At 50.7% G+C, this 18,408-nt stretch overlaps 1 protein-coding gene across 20 annotated transcripts in view; it reads right to left on the bottom strand.

Moving 5' to 3' along the window:
* The window catches only part of Plekha6 (pleckstrin homology domain containing A6), a 138,769-nt gene that overhangs the window by 25,305 nt on the left and 95,056 nt on the right, over positions 1-18,408 (bottom strand). For 10 of the 20 annotated variants that reach the window (XM_076941180.1, XM_076941178.1, XM_076941181.1 and 7 more), the window contains 10 exons: positions 18,267-18,347; positions 17,197-17,311; positions 13,733-13,837; positions 12,896-12,968; positions 10,974-11,074; positions 7,535-7,737; positions 5,328-5,810; positions 3,578-4,094; positions 3,071-3,157; positions 2,059-2,112 (listed from right to left, as the gene is read on the bottom strand). In XM_076941180.1, coding sequence (XP_076797295.1) covers positions 2,059-2,112; positions 3,071-3,157; positions 3,578-4,094; positions 5,328-5,810; positions 7,535-7,737; positions 10,974-11,074; positions 12,896-12,968; positions 13,733-13,837; positions 17,197-17,311; positions 18,267-18,347 — 1,819 coding nt within the window. The remainder of the gene's footprint in view (positions 1-2,058; positions 2,113-3,070; positions 3,158-3,577; positions 4,095-5,327; positions 5,811-7,534; positions 7,738-10,973; positions 11,075-12,895; positions 12,969-13,732; positions 13,838-17,196; positions 17,312-18,266; positions 18,348-18,408) is intronic. The other 10 variants (XM_034512906.2, XM_034512908.2, XM_034512909.2 and 7 more) reach the window with 4 other exon arrangements.

The following is an 18,408-nucleotide window of genomic DNA, read 5'->3' as shown; positions in this document are numbered from 1 at the left end:
AGAGGCTGCGTGTGCACATGTCTGCGTGCACATGTTTGTGAGCACACAGTGGACAAAGGAGACCAGACTCTTCCTGGGCGCCCACTGACCTCGTTTCTTTTCCCTAAGAGGTTTGCTGTAACAGTGCCCCCACAGATAGCTCCCTCTGTGCTTTCCAATCTGATTCTCTCCCTACTCTGCAGAAGAGCAGGCTCTGCTATGTCTGAAAGCAAAGCATCAGGGGGACCAAGTGACATCCCCCAGTGCTACCCAGCATGGCTCTACCTGGCTGTGTCAGGCCCCTCATCATACAGGATTGCCTATAAGAATATCACCCCACAGGCAGGAAGGTAATCCAGAGTTGAGTTCTGAAGACCCTAGCAGTGCATCCCCTCTGGAAGGGCAAAAGCCACTCTGTGTTAAATGGTCAGTCAGCCGTTGTGGGCAGCGCAAAGTCAGCACAATGCTACAAGCAGGAGAGTGCTTGGGAGACCAGTGGTGGCACTCTAAGTCCTCCCCACTTCAAGGCATCTTAGATCTTGCTTCCCCCTGGGAGGACACAGCACTTCCCAGCCATGCTTGGGGGAGGGCATCCCGCATCCCCACAGGGCTCAGAATGCTTATGGCATGAATATAATACACTACTTTTGGAACAGGAATGCAAGCTCCGTGAGGGCCAAGAGCTGGCCCTGCTGACTAAACTCTGGCAATCAGTGCTTCCCACTGCCTAAAGCCTTTTACAAAGATGATCTCACCACAACAGGGAAGCCATAGGAGATGACAGGTCACATGACTGTTACTGGAAGAACATAGAGTCATAACAGTGAATATAGTCATTTTGAGGTTACGTTTCTGCCTGGAGATTTATGAGTATGAACTTGTCCTGATGAGATTTGATCCTGGGCGTGTCTCCTCTCAGATTCCCAGCTACAGCCTCTGCTCTTCACTGGCTGTGTCCTTAGCATGTTTTAAAAATCTCTCTGTGCTTATTTCCTTTATATAAAATAGATAAGCACAGTTCCCATCCTGTAGAATTATTACAAAAAATGAAAAGAATTGTGGTCTCTTCTATTCAGTCTAAGTCATGGAGGAAACACCAATTATGGTGGCATTATCACTGTTGTTACTACTAAACCACTATTACTATTATTGAGACATGATTTCACCACATAACTTTCCTTGGCCTGAAACTTCAAATTTACAGAGATCCAGTTGCCTCTGCCTCCTGAGTGTTGAGATTAAAAGCATGCACCACCACCTTAGCTATTCTTAATACCATCACCACGGTCATCTCTACCACTGCAGGCTGCCTTCCAAGGACAATGATACAGACTTCTGGGTTCCCTGTGGGTTGCAGCACATATCTACTAGTGTGTGGGTTCACTGGCAGCCTGTCTAGACCAAGTGTTTTTAGATGGCCCTCTTTGGGGTTAAAAGGCAAAGGAGCAAAGAAAAAAAAAAAAAGCGTGGAGCAAGCACAAGGCAGCCAGCAACGTGTGTCTCACTGGGGTGTTCGTTGCCTGGTGAGTTTGCTGAGCTGACGTTACTGTGCCTCCGACAACCACACTGAACTCTCAGGACCATGAGCTGTGTATGCAAAACAGTTTTGTTGAGGATCTAACAAGTGTATGGAATTGATAACACTTTCTAAACCATTCTAGGACAAATCAGAGACCTCATGTTTATAACTGTAGAACTTGTCAACGACCAATAGAATAAGATCTGGGTTCCCAGATCCAGGCTTAACTAAACTCCTGACATCTCAGGCCCAACCCTTGTCTTTACCCTCTTCCCACCTGCCTCTGAAGGCAGTTCCACGTGGGCTGAACACTGCAGAATGTAGACAGTGGTAGTTAATTATTCACACGCCCATTTAAACACTTCTTTCCTGAGGACAACCGCAGCTGCCCAGGACGGATTCAGAGGGAGAGGCAATGAGGGGGCAAAGCAAAACACGGGCCACTTTGTTGGATCCTGGTGACATCAACAAAGGCTGCCAAATGGCTGGAGGATGTTAGGGACAGGGAGGAGGAGACAGACAGGGGTATGGGATGGCGAGGGGGCACCAGCTCTGCCTACCTGCTGATCCAAATACTCTAGGTTTCTTTGCAACTGAAGATCTAAAAGTTCATCCTACCCGGAGCCCGGGGCCAAGGGGGCCAACCAGCAACACAAACAAACAGGAACACACAAAAGAAAACGATAAAAAAAAAAAAAAAAAAAAAAAAAAAGAAGCAGAGTAGTTAAGAGTTAGCTAGGCATGGACCAAAAAAAAGTCTCTGTCATGTCCTTTAAGTGGTTCTGAGGTAGAAGGGGACAAGACCACAGGCAGGTGGAGAAAGGATGAGGGACATTCTCTCCCAGCTCTGTTACCTCTGTCCCACCCTGCACATCTGATGAAAAGAGTTTCCAATTGTTCTAGGAAAATGGGCTGTTTCTGGAATTGTGCATTTGCTGTGGACCAAGGCTTTGGAGTCTGAACAGCAGAGTGAGAATCAGTGCGGACAGTAGCCACCCTCACATCCACCCAGCCTCCTCCACTCTGGCTTCCCTTGCTGGGTATGGGACAGAGGTTCTTTAGTCCCCAACTCATTTCTCAGAGTAACACATTCAGAAGTGGAAACAGCAGAAAGGGGAGAAAGACAACGTGGTACACCCGTTCTTCCTCTTCGGAACCCTGTCCCTTTCCCCGGGGTGGCATTCTAAACAAAGGCAACACCAAGGGGGAAAGTCCACATGCTCTAGCCCGGGAGTCCTAGCCTGACTGCATCCAGTTCATGCTCCTAGCTAGCTCTGGCCCTTCCTCTTATGTGCTGGTGAGAAGAGCTGCTCTGAGGGACTGAGGGACTGAGGGGCAGGAGAGCACACACTCTCTGCTCTGTGCCACAGAGAAGGGGCAAGTGGCCCCAATCTCTGTCCTGGGGCCCTTGAGGCCTGGTGGGAAAGGAATAGGCAACCAGAGACTTCTAAAAATACATGGGCCAGGCACTGGTCCCAGAGCATCCCTGGCACTGGTCCCAGCTCAGCTCCACCTTGGGTGGATGCAGGAGAGGAGGTCCTGACGTGGGGTGGAAGGAAGGAGAGGACGTACCATCTTATCGTGGACCGTGGGGGATGGTGGGTAGTTGTAGGGGAACAGTCCTGCAGGGACTGGCCGCCTGTCTCCCAGGTAATCATACTGGAAGAGAAAGGGGATTGCAGAGGTGAGAGAATACGGCTGGGATGTGGACTTCCCCACCAACTAAAGTTCAAGGTTAAGGGCATCTGTATTCTGTCCCGGAGCAGAGTTCAAACTGAAATGTGTTGCAACCCCATTCACAACAATCTATCTGAGTCAAGGTTGGAAGACAGACCTTCTCTGTCCTCTTAGACACTGCACAATTTTCAGTACAACCTGGGAATGGACACAGAGAGCATGGTTCCTGATTAGAGCTCAGAACAACCCCCAAAGCAACCTCTTAGGGATGGTACCACAGGCCAGGCTTCCCTAGGCAGATTCCTGACCTGACAGGCCATATCCCAGATAGGCCGGCATCTCCAGCTCTTCTCAGCAGATGGTCTCAGGGCCTCAGGGGGAAAGGGTGGAATGGTGGCTCACCTTCGGGGAGCTGATGGATCGCCTCATCATGTAGGCTGCAGGGTCTGCATAGATATCCTCACTGCGGGGTGGCAGCCGATCAAAACGGGCACTAGGTGAGCGCACCGGGGAGTAGATGCGGGCGCGGCTGTAGGAGCCCTGGCTGGGCGAGCGGGGCACAGAGTGGGAACGGGGCTGCAAGGACAGGCGGCGCAGGGAGCCAGAGGCAGCATCCAGTTCATCATAATAGACTGGCTGTCGGGAGGGGCTGGGGATCCAAACGGTGCCATCCTGCCGCCCGTAGCTGGTGGACTCCTTCCATTCATGAAGCTGGTAAGTGGGTCCACCCCCATTCCGGAAGGAGTGCCGCTTGTCCTCCAGGGCCCAGGGTGGACTAATCCTATCGTAGGCTGGCATGGAGCAGATGCTGTCTGGCCGCACCCCTGGTGGGTAGTACTGGTAATCCTCAGGGTACTGGGAAGAGTAGGGGCTGTAATATTCAGGGACCCGGCGGGGCATAGGGTAGAACCTTGAAGGACTGACAGAGAGAGGGGCCATTATAAGGAAGGTAGACAACATGGGCATATATCTACCCACCTGTGCACCCCAGTCACCCCCACGCCCCAGTCCTCCAGCTCAGCAAAAGTGACTGGAGCCCCAGGGCATCCAGCCAGTGTGTATGGGAAGCCACTGCCCAAGCAGGATCTAGGCTTATCCTAGAAGTGAGAACAAGTCCTATCCTTGAAGACTGCACCATTCAGAGTTCAAACTGTGTCTTTTTAAAATGAAATGTCCCGGAAGACAGCTCTAGGCCTTTTTTGCCATCTACATCTGAGGGTGAACAGATTTACTGGGTCCTTTCCAAAACAGGAGGTAGAAGAAACATACTCAAGAAACATACTCTTTCTAGTCATAGAATATCAGAGCCAGGAGGCCCCTGGGATTTACAAACACCCAAGGACCTCATCACCAACAATGAGACATTAAATTTCTAGAAAGGCAGGCTGCTCCAGGCTCCAGGCTCCAGGCTCCCTTCCTGAGGCTGTACCCACAATCTCCAGGAGCCCATACATCCTGACTCATTTCCCCTGACAAATACTATCAAGCCCAGTAAATCCTGCCAAATATTTGAAAGCCAGTCTTCAGATAAATCCATGGGGCAAACTGGTCAAGGAACAACAGGAAGGGTAAGGTGCTTTGTTTCCTTAAAATGGTGTTAAGTCGTTTGGCTCCCAGTGAATAGAATCACTGGGTTCAGATGTCACAGGATCTGCAGTATGGGCTGGGGGGTTAACCAGAACAGCTCTAGGAATGCCTGACTCCTGCCTACTGAACATCCTAGATACACTCACTGTCTCTCCTCTCTTGTCTCTGTCTCTCTCTGTCTCTTGTCTCTGTCTCTGTCTCTGTCTCTGTCTCTCTCTCTCTCTCTCTCTCTCTCTCTCTCTCTCTCTCTCTCTCTCTCAGTACGAGACATACATGAGCACAGGCTATATGAGACCTCTAACTTTGTAGCAGAGGATAACCTTAGAACTCCTGATCTTCCCACCTCTGCCTCCCAAATGCTGAGAGGACAAGAATGTGCCGCCACGCCCAGATCTGTGCTTTCTTTTGAAGGCGGCGGACAATCAGAGGCGAAGATTTGGACAAGCTGAGAATCAGCTTTCTTGCACAGGTAGCTTCCAGAAGGTTCCCAATAAAGCAATGTCTCATAAACTGCTCCCCCTTTCCCGTGCCCTAGCTACAACATACCGCCCCCAGGCCACCTCACCTCCGAAGGTCTTCGGGTGGGGGCACCCCTCGGCGCAGGTTCACCCACTGCTGAAGCTGGTTCATAGAGCTTTTGCGCTGGGCAATTTTGTCAGGGTCAGTACGTGGTGGGAAACTCCGCCGGTGTCCCCCAGCGTCCCCATCGTGAGGTGGGAAAGCCGTGCTCCCTGGTCGGCTTGGGGAGCTATACTGCCAGCCATTGGGCTGAGCAGGCTGCTCCCCACCTCCTGGGACCCTCGGGCCATCGGGGTAAGGGCTGCCAGGCTCTGAAGCTGTCTCAGGTCCAGATGGGAGGCCATTGGCTTTTACCAAAGGCTCTTTCTTGACTTCAGGCCTCTCGGGCCTTCGTTCAGCCTTCTCACAGCCTCTGCCGTCCCCCTCCCCTCGAGTCTTGGCCTCGGGCTCTGGCTTGGCGAGATTGTTGAGAGGTGGCTGCTGATGGTGTTTGCTGGGTGGGATGTTCTCTGAGTCTGGCTTCTCGAGGCTACAGGAGGCCAAGGCAGAGGCTGTCAGTGGTACTGGCCCAGTGGTGTGAGGTAGGGCAGGGGTGAATGGGTTGGGAGAAGTAAGAGACGTAGCTGAGGCAGGATGACACCCAATTTTGCTTCCTAAATCCCAGGGTCCACTTTATTGCTGGGCAATGATCAGATAAACTCAACCATGAGCACCACACTTACTCTGCCTTCCAGGCCTGTTACCCAAATCACTCTCGCTTCTGCCAGGATACAGAGCCCAGCCCTTGGCTGTGGCCACGGCTAACCACTCCTCATTTTGGTCTTCTCTGTTATCTCTCTCCAATTCAGCCCTCCAGACTAGGTTAGCATGTAGCCCAGTTTCACAATCATAACTGCACTTAGCATAGAGACTGGCTACAGGTCTGCCCTGCGTCTTGGGGTTTCTTCACTGGCAGAATGGACAGACTACACCTGCCCTGGGGGAGGGGCTGCTATGAGATTCACTGTGGTTGGGGGGGGGGGGAAGGAGTTGCTGACTTCAAGCAGGTAAACACGAAGTTCCTGCCTCCAAAGCACCCTTTTGGGGGTAACTTCATTAGAGTGTGGGCTCCATCAGGCCGGAACCTGGCAGGTTTCCTCCCTCGTGCTCCCAGGGCCAGGCGTAGGACCTATGTCTTGGTTATTTTTGTTTATTGTTTGTCAACCTGACATAAACTAGAGATACGTGAGAAGAGGGAATCTCGACTAAAAAGATTCCTCCATAACACCTGTCTGTAGGAATGTTGGCTCAGTGTTTTCTTGGTTGAGGATATGGGAAAGACCAGCCGGCCATGGACAGCGCCACCCATGGGCAGGTAGGCCTGGGCTGTGTAAGAAACAAGCCAGTGAGCAGCGTTTCTCTGAGGTGTGCTCCGGTTCCTGCCTCCAGGCTCACGCCTTGAGTTCCTGCCCTGACTTCCCTGGAATTGCTTTTGGTCAGTGTTTATCACAGCAGTAGAAGCACAGACTTGTGCAGTCTGTTTTCTTCCTGGCAAAACTGGGAAATGGATGAATAAAGGTTTAGCAATGCACAGAAATGGGCCCTTGAGACAACTTCTCCTTGGAGCTTCCTGTCAAGCTTCCTTGATGAGACACTGAGTTAAACTCAGGTCAGACCTGAGGTGTGACCCTTTCTACACTCAGGCCAGACCTGAGGCCCTTCTTCCAGATCCCCATTCGCTTAACTCAGGGCTCCACACAGGAAGGAGAGGTGGGCACTGAGCTGGCAGGTGATGGGTACTGGGAGCAGTGTGTTGTGTTTTCAGGACTTCACACACAATCTGCAGTCCCCTTCCAGGATAAATCCAACTGCTAGATTTGAGAAGAGAAAACTCAGATGCTGAAATATTAAGTCACTCACCCTGAGGTCACACTATGGCCAAGTGACTAACCTGTGATTCACACCTGATTCCATTCTCCTCCGAAGTATTTGACGCAAACAGCCTGGGACAGCCAGTAAGTGACCCTCCCCTTTGGCTCCTAGCCAAGCTTCAGGAATTCTCTGCAGGCTCCCCCAGCTCAGAAAGAGGAGGAACTGATCAGGGGAAGTGAGATTCAGGCAACCTGCTGGCCAGACCTCCTGCTTAGGTGAGGGATGTGATCCTCACTTCCTCTAAAGGTTCAAATCCACAGAATGGGCCCAGCAATGGCATAAAGCTGAGCACTTTGGAACATCTTTCTCTCTCCTTTCCTCACGTCCATGCCGGGTACTCACCTGTGCCGCACAGGCTGAGGCACTGACTTCTGGGCTGGAGGGATCTGAACCCGAGCAGCCTCGCCCATGGCCTGGATCCAGGCCTCCTGCTCCTCAGGGCTCTCGGCACTGAAGAAGTAGGTGCGGACTCCAGCGTGCTCCGCCTGTGGGGAGAGGCAGTGCGTGGAACTGGCCCCAGCCTCATCTACCCAGTAAACAGTCACCTGCAGGGAAAGGACACCCACAGGAGGGGTAGTCAGTCAGGCTGTTCTCAGCACTCAGCTTCTCCCCAGAGGAGCTACCGAGTTAGGAAGGAGCGTGGATCGAAGCTGCCTCCCATGTGCCTGGCATGAGAGATCTCTGAATGCTACCTAAAAGCCCAGTAACCAGGAAAGCAAGCCTACCTCCCCAGCCCGAAGTGGCTGTGAGCAAGAAGGACAATTACCACACCCTTTCTCCCCTTCGATTCCACCTTTGTGATAAGAAAATTACCACAGGGCTGGAGGAGCTGCTCCCCTAAATAGGACCATCTCAAACCCAGCTTAACTACTGAAAAGCTGGCCCTATCCCTTCCTCAAGAGGAAAACATCTGAGCCCCTATCCATGGCATGCAGGGCACACACTAGCAAACAGTCGGAACACTACCTAGTTGATGGCTGTGAGCAGGCACAGCGGGCTGGAACCCAGAAGAGAGCTCCTGTCCAGAGGAGGGGGTCCTCATGCGGCCAGAAGGAGAGGCAGAGACAAGCCAACCGACACCAGAGGAAGAGACAGACCAGACAGTGAGGAGCACAAGACGGGTATTATGGGGTAGTTCTCTTGTAGTCGGTGTCACCACCCAGAAGGACAGCACCCAGCAGTGCCCAGCTCAGCCTGACAAGGGATGGGGCATGGAGGGCTTGCACTATGGGAAAACTGGGGCTACGGTGAGCTGTGAGTCAGGGGGCCCCAGCTTCTCCCCTAGCAAACAAGTTGTCATTTTGCTCCAGTTTAAATGATACATCCACTTAAGGGTGACAGGGGAGAGGGACTATACTCCTCTGGTGACACCCTCAACTCCTAAAAAAAAGGCAATTAAAATTTACGTCACCTAACAAGGCGCTCCAGATGTGACCAGGAGTCTCACTCCAGCCTTAGCTCCCTTGGGTGCTAACCCATAGGCTGGTGGGAATTGAAGGAAAAAGGCCAAGCCCCTCCAGCTAAACTCGGGGCTCTCCTGAACAGCCAAGTCATGCCCTCACCCTTCCAGTGTTTCCTAGACCAATCTTAGGAGACTCCCTTCCCTGTGTCCCACATGCATTTCACCCTTCCTCAGTGTGGAGTTTGGGGGACTGGACCCCCAGCCCTTCAGCAGAGGGCCCAGCAGGAGGCAGAGCTGCTGAGGAGAGGGCCGGTGCTGATGGAGCTGTAAAGAGGGCACAGAAGCTGCTGGGACCTGAGACTGAATAGCAGTGCCCAGGGCCCAGGAAAGCCCTCTGGGACAAGAACACAGGGTTAGCAATGGTGTCGTGGGAGTGGGAGACAGAGACAAGGCTGGTGATGTGTGGTGGGGCAGGCGGGAATCAGCAAATGAATCTGTTCATTCCATGAGCGCTCTGTGAGTAACCTGTGTACCCAGCTTGCTGGCCGGGGGTGGGCTGGGGGGGGGGGGGCAGTGACAAGGAAGATAGAAACAACACTAGAGCTTAGTCACACTGGGGACAAAACATGCCACAAGGGACAAGGGACAAACAGCCCCAGGACCAAATGCTTGTGACAGGAGAAGGCAGAGAGGGCCTGGGAAAAGACAGGGCTATTGATGGAGTGCAGGGAGGGGCACCAGCTTCTAATAAGAAAGGAGCTGGGGACTTGAGGGTGTGGATAGGAGAAGCTAAGGCATTCAGCCGTAGCCAGGCAGGGACAGTTCCTGGCTCCTCATTATTTGCCATCCAGGACTTGTGCTTGGTGGCCACAACAGGACAAGCCTGCTGTCTGTCTGTCTCTGCTCCCCTCCCTTCCCTGGGGATGAGACACTGAATAGCACCAGTCAGAACCCTTTGTAGGCCACTGAGCACAGCCATCACGTGGGGGCCTTAAAGAGGCAGTGCACAACTTGGGGCAAACGGGAGGGTGTGCGGGTCTGGTAGGCACCCTGATCTCCATAGGCTCCACAGCAGGGTGTGTATCAGTCACTCTAGGACATTTATCTGATGCCTGCAGCTGGCACAGCTCCAGGCTGGAGCGTGTAGCTCTCACAGGTGTGGTAGGAAGGGTGAGACAGGCTGTGGATGGTGTGTGGGTGGGAATGTGTCTGTGGAGTGGGACCATTTGTTGGTTAAACGGCCTGGTTCTCTTTCCCTAGCTAGAACCCAGCTCCCTGGAGTCAGAGTTGTATTAATTGTTCCTTCTATTCACACTGCTGGCATACCAACCCCTGAGAGGTTGGAAACGAATTTTGTGCCAAATATGTCCCCTCCTCTTTTTCCCTGGCAGGCCTCCTGTGTGGGGCCCACCTCTTTCACCAGAATCTGAAAGACAGAAAGAGCCTTGGAAGCTCAGACACCAACCTGGTGTGACCTGTAGTTTCTGTTCTGTCTTTAATGCCACAGTGTTACCTTTTAAGAGCTTTGGACAACAGTTCTCAACTGGAGGAGGGGACTTTATTCTAAGGCATGAAGAACTGATATTATTATTTCACATTTTGAAAAAGAGCCTAGGGTACTCTGCATCACAAAACACAAAGGGCATGGGATTTTTATAGTTTTTAATGGGTCATGAATTTTTTAAATGTGGAAAAACACTGGCCTAGGAGGAGCCAGCTGCAGGCACAGCTTTGCTGAGTAGGTCCCCCAGGGGTTCTGAGGGAGTGACACTGAACAGGAGGAGAGTCCCATTTTTCTGTGCACGTGTTCTCCCAAACTGTTGTGTACATGGCCAGGGGAGCATCTCAGGGCAGGATACTTGCCCAGCATCCACAAGGCCCTGGGTTCCATCCCCAACTCCACAGGACTTGGGGTAATGCTATCTCCATAAGATTTGTAACTCAAGATTAAAACAAAATTTAACTCGTAATGGTGTCTAAAGGTTAAAATTTGAGTAAGTTTGACTGGAGGGAGGTTACCTGCATATCACTAGGATCAAAACAGAAAGGAAACCTATTCATAAAAGACCTCGGAACCCCATCCACCAGAGCTCAGCTCAGAAGAGGGGCAAACTGCTGGGCAAGAGGTCCGAAAGGCTCAGGACACAATTCTCTTCCCTGGTGAAATCGTGGCATCACAGAGACACAGCTCTGTTGGCCCACCTGTGCCATACACCCACCAGGCCCCCGAGAGAAGAGGGAACTCCAGCACTGCCTCCCAGTCACCCTGACGAGTCTAAGGGCCACTACCTGCTCCCTTCTGGGCCACGAACTTCAGCCCCATGTTCTAGAAGAGCTGACGCCCTCCTTTTCCGACCTGGAAGAGGAAGCCCAGCTGACCTTAAACGTGTGCTTCCGGCTGATGTTGTCTGACGGCTGCACAGCTGCCACCCGGAAGCTCAACAGGGGGATGCTGCCCAGGATGCTCTCCTGCTTCTCATCTGTCAGGGAAACAGGGGTGCAAAAGTGTGTGCATGCATGCATACATGTGTGTGCACCCTCACACATACACATGCACACATGCATGCCCAGGCTCATACATACGAGGAATCCTGACGCAGAAGGAAGGGCAAAGAGCTCTTCAACCTTACTAAAGTAAATATCAACGAAATAGTCTGTGTCCCCTATGGTTTTTCAGACCTAAAGTGTTCACTTTATGTAAGGCCTATTCAATGCCTTACTAGATCTAACACTCCTAAATGTCCCATGAAGAGGCTCTCCTATTCCCCCATTGTGAACTGACAGGTTGATTGTTCCAGGTTCCTTAACCATAAAAAGTGGATCAATCTTAAAACACAGGGAGCCTAACTCCAAGCCAGCTTCCTTCACCCCTATCCTGTCTGCTTGTATTGATGAGTGGGAGAGTGGAAACAGCAGCACACAGAGCTCCTCCTGCCTCTGCTTCCCAAGTACTGGGATAAAAAGTGTGCCCAGTTAACATGCCCATCTTAGAGTGGGCTCCTCCTCCATAGGAGGGTACTGCAAAGTGAGGCTATTCTGTTTGTCCACGTGCTCCTCCCTCTTGTCCTCCTAACTTTCTGACATGTGCCAACGCAGCACAGATGCCCCCAGCTACGCAGATGCTGGTGCCAAGCTCTCAAACCTCTAGCCTCCAGACCCAAAGGTCAAAGTTAACCTCTCTTCTTTATCAATTACCCAGCCACAGAAAATTAATGAATACGGGTATCCTGAGACCATCCCTGTGTGACTCATGGGCATCCTTTGGTATGCTCTGCCCTTCTCTTCAAGGATCCTGGCTCCTCCCTCAGTCCTGTCACACCCTAGTTCTAGGGCAAGACCATTTTTTATTCTGTAGTTCTGGATGTTTCCTCTTTCCTTGTCCCTGTATCCATAGCCTTTGCTCGGCTACAATTCAGGAAGAGCAAGCAGTTCCGGAGCAGAGGGTGAGCAAGCACAATTTGTCAGAGTTAATGATTCACCACACTGCTCCCGGGAGGCTGGAGGAAACCAGCACTTCCTCATTTCCTCTCTGTAGATAAGTGAAGCACTTTCTTGCTTAGACATCACCTGTGCCCACCCTCTCCCATTACAGCAGCCTGATATGATGTCACCATTACTGCCAATAGCCCTGCTTGGGTCATCTGTGCTTCCGCCGACACATGTTGCCGTGAACACTTTAGAATACCTTCCTAGAGGAGGCTGTGACACAGTCCATCAGATCTTTGTTCTCATGTTGGGGCAGGGGAGCCTCACATGAATGTGGGGGTTACAGAGAGGGTAGAGGCCAGGGCTATTTACCCAGCGTTGCCTGAGCATCCTCCCTGCTGCACAGCTTCTGGTGCTGTGGACTTCACAGTAAACAAAATGACATAAACATTCTTACATTCTGGATCAGCTTGCCTATTCTGCTGGGCCAGGGGGGAAACCAACACCAGCCTCTACTAGGAGGTGACTTAAGAGCAGTCACTAGTGACCTCCTCTCCCTCCTCCTTTTCCCCTTACCCAGGAATCTCATTATCTAAATGTCTGCCCTGTTCACCTGCCATATCATCAGTTGGGATCCAGAGCTAGTGCCTTCCAGATAAGTAAGGATTGCTAGGAACTGAATGAGTGCGTGAATGGATCTGAGACTGGGCTGACAAACCATTGCCACAGCCTCCTACTGCTAAGAACCTGCCTGGAGAGACCCACCAGCCAATGACCTTCCAAAGCAGAACCCAACAGCAAGACAGGATGAGACAGAATGGTCCCCGGCTTCCCCTGCCCTGGCAGCACCTGGGAGGGGAGGGTAGCAAACTCACCTTTGTAGTAAAAGAGGCAGCGATCCACTAGGACAAACCAACGCTTATTCCACTGCTTCACCCCGGAGCTGGCCTGCAGGACACATAGACAGACAGATGGGAAGGCCATGAGGGGGTGTGGAAGGGGAGGCAGCCGCAGTCCGAGAGCTCTGCGCTAGTTACAAGGACATCCCAGCTCTAGCTGCGGCACCGCCGCTAGCACGTGGCAGCCAACTCCCTTGAGATCTCAGATGCTGGGAACTGACATTAGATTATTGCCTGTGACTTTCAGGCTCTGTCATCCTGATGCTCTGGGTCTCCCCGGGGAAGATAAAGAGGGCAAAAGGTACCCCAGAATGAGTGAGTGCAAGAGCAGACGAGAATACAGCAGTGGCCAGCTAGGGAAAGGTTGGTAAACCTCAGGACTGGAGCCACCCCACATCCACACAGCAAGGAGATGTGTGGAGAATGCCCTGTATTGCTCTGATGCAATCAGTGACATGGTGGATTTCAGAGTCATTGCTTCTGCCCATCTTGGAACCCCAAATTTGACACTAGTTAACTTTGGGGAGGATTTCCTTTTTCTTCTTTCTTTTTTTCTCCAGATAGTGTTTTTCTGTGTAGCTCTGGCTGTCCTAACTCTGTAGACCAGGTTGGACTTGAACTAAGAGATCTGCCTTGCCTCTGCTTCCTGAGCGGCGCAGACTGGGGAGGCTTTCATTTTCTCAGAGCCTTTATACAATTGAGAGACACGCAGAGACAACAGGGAAAGACCTCATGGACTGCTGTGGGTACAGAACTCACAGTGCTATGAAGAAAGTGGTGGTTATTGTAGGCAACAAGGCAGGGTGGACTCACCTGCTTGAAGAGCCAGCCTGCCTTGGTGACAGGTGCATTGGGGTTCCGCTTCATGGAGTGTGCACGTTTACCAAAGGCAATGGCTTTTCGGGAAGTTCGAGTCGCCTGGGGAGGCAAAGACAGCAGTTAACCGAACTCCCCTCCTCTCCTTACAGCTCTGTGCTTGCTAATGTCTCTAGTGGGTCCCTGGTGCCCTGGCTATGAAGCTTTGAGTCTCTGCTAACTCAAAGGCGTGGCCTTTTCATTCTTTGGAACTTATCATCTCAAACATGGGTCTCAACATACTAGTTGTACAGTTTCTTTTCTTTGGGGGGGAGGAGGAAATAAAAGATTTCCGAGTTTACTCTTCGGATGTCGTTTTTACATTTATTTACTTTGGGGGGTGGTGTGAATGCCATGGAGAGGGTGTGGAAGCCAGAGAATGATCTGCAGTCCTTAGTGTGTTCTCGCCTTCCACCATGTGGGTTCCGGGGATCAAACTCAGGTCATTGGGTTTGGCAGCGCCCAGCAGGCCTCTGTTGGCTCTTTCCTCTCTCCCCCTGCTCTCCTTAATGCTACCTCTTGCACAGGCTTCTGGCAGGCACATGTCTGTTACCTTCCTGTATCATCAGCTCTGCGCGTCCTGTTCCTGTCTCACACCAGAGAGCCCACAGAGCTCGGAGGGCGGGCAGCGTCCTCTGGCTCTTCACGGCCACATGGACATGTCGTTCCTCCTGTGTCTGGCAACAACAATCTGCCTTCCTTGAGCACTCTGCAGACTGCTCAGCCTAACCCTTCTTACTGCTCCCGAAGCAGATTGGTGTGGGTTGTTTGTTTGTTTGTTGTTGTTTTGTTTAGTCTAAGGATTTGGGTATCAGCACCCTCTTCACCATAAGTTATGCAATCACTATGGAAATCTCACCACTTTTGACAATGCCCTTTTTGGTTGTGAGAGACAGGGTTTCTCTGTGTATCCCTGGCTGTGCTGGAACTCTCTTTGTATATTAGGCTAGCCTTGAACCCTCTTTTTCTTCTGGGTTAAGCTATTGAGAAGAGCCTCATCCTTTTTTCCTCCCTAGATTCCAAAACCTCCCTGTTGCACTCTGAATGTGAAATACTCCCTAAAGGCACATTATTTTGAACACTTGGCCCTCCGTTGGTGGAGTTCCCAGTCTTCTGAAAGGCTGTGGAACCCTGAAGAGGTGAGCTCTGAAGGATATACCTGGCCTTAGTTCTGTCCTTTCCTCTGCTTCTTAGACTGCATGATGTGAGCAGTCTCTGCCATGCATCCTGTCACTCAGTCTGCTTTTCCCAGCATGACAGATGAGACCCTCTTATACTGTGAGCCAAATACATCTTTACTTTATTACCTTATTTCTGTCAGGTATTATCATGGCAATGAAAAAGTAACTAAGAGATGGCCTGCACGCGCACAGGCACACACACACACACCCTTTCTGGAATGGCTCTTACAATGTCATTGATTTAATTGAGGCTCTTTTCAGGCTCTGGCCAACCTAAAACAATGAGCAATACTAACATCCTTCCTGAGGCTCTTCATTTGATTTTGCCACATTATACAACAACACACACACACAGGTCCACATGCACGCATGTTTGAACCCCGTTAAAAACATTTAGTCTTCTCAATAATGGTCATCATGTAGAAGAACTGAAATTTTTCCACACAGCACAAAAGGCCAGGTCTCTAATAGCTGGCTGGGTCTGTGATCCATGCTCTGCTGCTTTAGCACAGATGTCCTGTCTCTGCCTCTTCCCCATCTTTTCAAACCTCTGTTCACTGTGCTTCCTCAGGGCTAAGAACACCCTCTCTCTTGCACAAGCTCCAGACTTATCCTTTGAAGCCCACCCAGCAAGCCTCCTCTAGACTACATGACCTTCCTGGGGACATCCCCCTCATACGTGCGCACGCGCATACATACACAGATAAACATATAATTAACAAAAATAAATGTTTTTTACAAAGGTAGGTGCTGCAAGGTGAGCCTGTAATCTCAGCATTAGAGAGGAAGGGACAGAAAAGTCCCTGGGGCTTCAATTAATTTCAGGTTCAGTGAGAGACCCACCATATCTTTAAAAATAAGGTTTGAGCTGAGCGTGGTGGCACATGCCTTTAGGTCCCAGCACTGGGAGGCAGAGGCAGGGAGATGTCTGTGAGTTCCAGGACAGCCAGGGCTACACAGAGAAACCCTGTCTCACAACAACAACAACAACAACAACAACAACAAAAAAAAAAAAAAAAAAAAAAAAAAAAAAAAAGGAAAGAAGAAGAAGAAAGGAAGGAAAGGTAGGTTGAAAAGCACATAAAGACAGCTGGCATCTCTAAGGTCCACAGACATAGCACCACTGTTTTATGGATACCCATACACAATTTCCTCTCACACACAAAAGTTAGAAACACCTTTCTAAACCATTTCAAGTGTTTCAGAAAAGCAGGGAACATTGCAATGACAATCATTCCTTTCTGTTGTTTTTTTCCCTAATGAGAAAAGGCAAGTAGAGTTAAGCCTCCCTTTGAGGCTCAGTCTCGTTACCTTTCTCTTCCCTAAGGGCAGCCACTGACCCAAAATCGGTCTCCTGTCCATGGTTATACACTCCTGCAGCAGATATGTCTATAAATACGCAGACCTGCTCTTCGCAGACCTGCTCTTCCTCTTTGTACATTTTATATAAGTAACATGTATTTTCAGATTCTGCAATGTGCACAATTGTGTTTTCAATGCACCCTTGCTAGGACACACACAGAAACATCTGCTTGGTTCTTAGAAAGTGCTTCCCTGCACGAACACGGCTGTTCACTTAGTGCTTCTCCTGTTTGCTCTTTCTAAATCTCCTCTCCCATCCCCTCTCAATCTTTTGTGCTCATCAAGAGTCTCAAACTGCTTCTCAAAGTCTCTAAGTTCCACACTGTCACTAAGCCCAAAGGACACACACCACTCCCTTCTCTTGGATGACTTTGTCTTCCCAGACCCCTCTTTCCTCCTCCTCCCACATCAACCCCCATCCCCATCAAACTCATCTTTCATGGGAGATTCTTTTGCTGTGCCCTGAGGTCAGTGGTTTTAGGAGAATGAGAGACTTTGTCCCCAGAGGACAATGACAACATCTGCAGACATTTTTGGTCCTGACAACAGGAGAGGACCATTGGCATCTATCGAGAACAGAAGTCAGGATGCTGCTCCTGGAAAGCCCCACCCACAAAGTGTTATTCCCTTTTAAGGATTAGTAGGGTGAGACAGGGAACCCCAGTTCCCTATCTCCTCCTGGGTGGAGCCTCCTTTTCTGTGAGGTACTTGTCTAAGCTTTCTTCCCTTCCACTCTGCTTTGGGTTCCTGGACCACCTTGCCTGCCCACTGGAGTCTATGCATGTGCTGGGCAAGCAAAGATTTTCCTGACATCCTCTGAACTGAAAGCATCTCCTGCCTGAGAGTTTGCAGAGGTGGGTGGGGAGCCGCTGGCCTTACCCGGATGTTGGGTCGCTCTGGAGGAACCTCAGACACCATGTTGTGGTTGGATATGTCGTTGTGGATGGTTGCAGAACGTTTCCCACCTGTTTTGTTGGACATGTCCAAGGCCGATCTGAATTCAGGTCAACCAAGGAGAAGAAATAGTCAGAACCAGTAACCAAGGCACCATCCCTGCCCCCGCTCTGTCCCCACTGCCCCAGCAGCAGCACAAAATCCCAGCCTTAGGTGCAGTTCGGAAGTCATCGCAGGGGCTCCTTTGCTTCTTCCCAGATAACCTCCCTCCTCTTCTCTGTTCATTTATGGCTTCGGCTTATTTTGGTTTCCTGGTTTGTTTGTTTAAAGACAGGGAGTCTCACAAAGCCCAGACTGGCCTCAGACTCACTATGCAGCTGAGGATGATCTCGCACTCTTGATTCTCCTGCCTCTGATTACCAAATTCCGGGATCATGGGCATGTGCCACCCCATGTAGCTTTCTCCTGTTCATGTATGTTTAAAACTCTAGACTCTGAGATAACAGACTGCCTGTTACTCTTTACCTTATTTTGGGACAGATTGGCCTAAAAATCAAGACCCTCTAGCCTCAAGGCTCCCAAAAACTGGGATTACAGCCATGTACCCACCAGGCCTTCAGCCTTCTATTTTAAAGGTTCAATGGCATACTTAAAGCTATATATTTGATCCCAGGGGGTGGAAAAATCATTGATCAAAGGCACAATAGATCAGTGGTCTATGAACTACCCCTCCCCCATCAGTGAGGCAGGATTCACAGTGTAGCATGAACATTTAGATCTCTGGATTACACCAAATTTCCCTATGCTACCTTCAGGGCTCCCAGGTGCTATCTCAACACAAGAGCTGGCTTTTTTATTCCTTCAGCTCAACCTATGGGACACAGCAACCTGCTCTCTGCCAGAACTTGGGAACCATGGGTGAGGGAGCCAAGAGATGTGGCCAGAGGTGGTGAGGACCGGCAAATAACCTCTTCCTCCCTCCCCTGCCCTACCTACACAGGGTAGCAATAGGACAGTGGTGACAAAGGACAGAAAACAAGCAGAAGGGAACTTACGTTTTCAAGTCAAACTTTTTGTTCTCCTCTGGGATCTGGCTGGTCACTGGGTGTCGAAATGTGTTTCGTCTTTCATTGTGGCTGTGGAGAAAGAAGGGAAAGAGCTGCCATCAGCTGTAGAGGCAGAGTCACAAGCAAAGGT

The sequence above is a fragment of the Arvicanthis niloticus genome, chromosome 10 (genome assembly GCF_011762505.2).
Source record: "Arvicanthis niloticus isolate mArvNil1 chromosome 10, mArvNil1.pat.X, whole genome shotgun sequence".
Lineage (NCBI taxonomy): Eukaryota > Metazoa > Chordata > Mammalia > Rodentia > Muridae > Arvicanthis > Arvicanthis niloticus.
The sequence above is the reverse complement of the archived record's forward strand: the minus strand, read 5'-3'. Positions and strand labels throughout refer to the sequence as shown.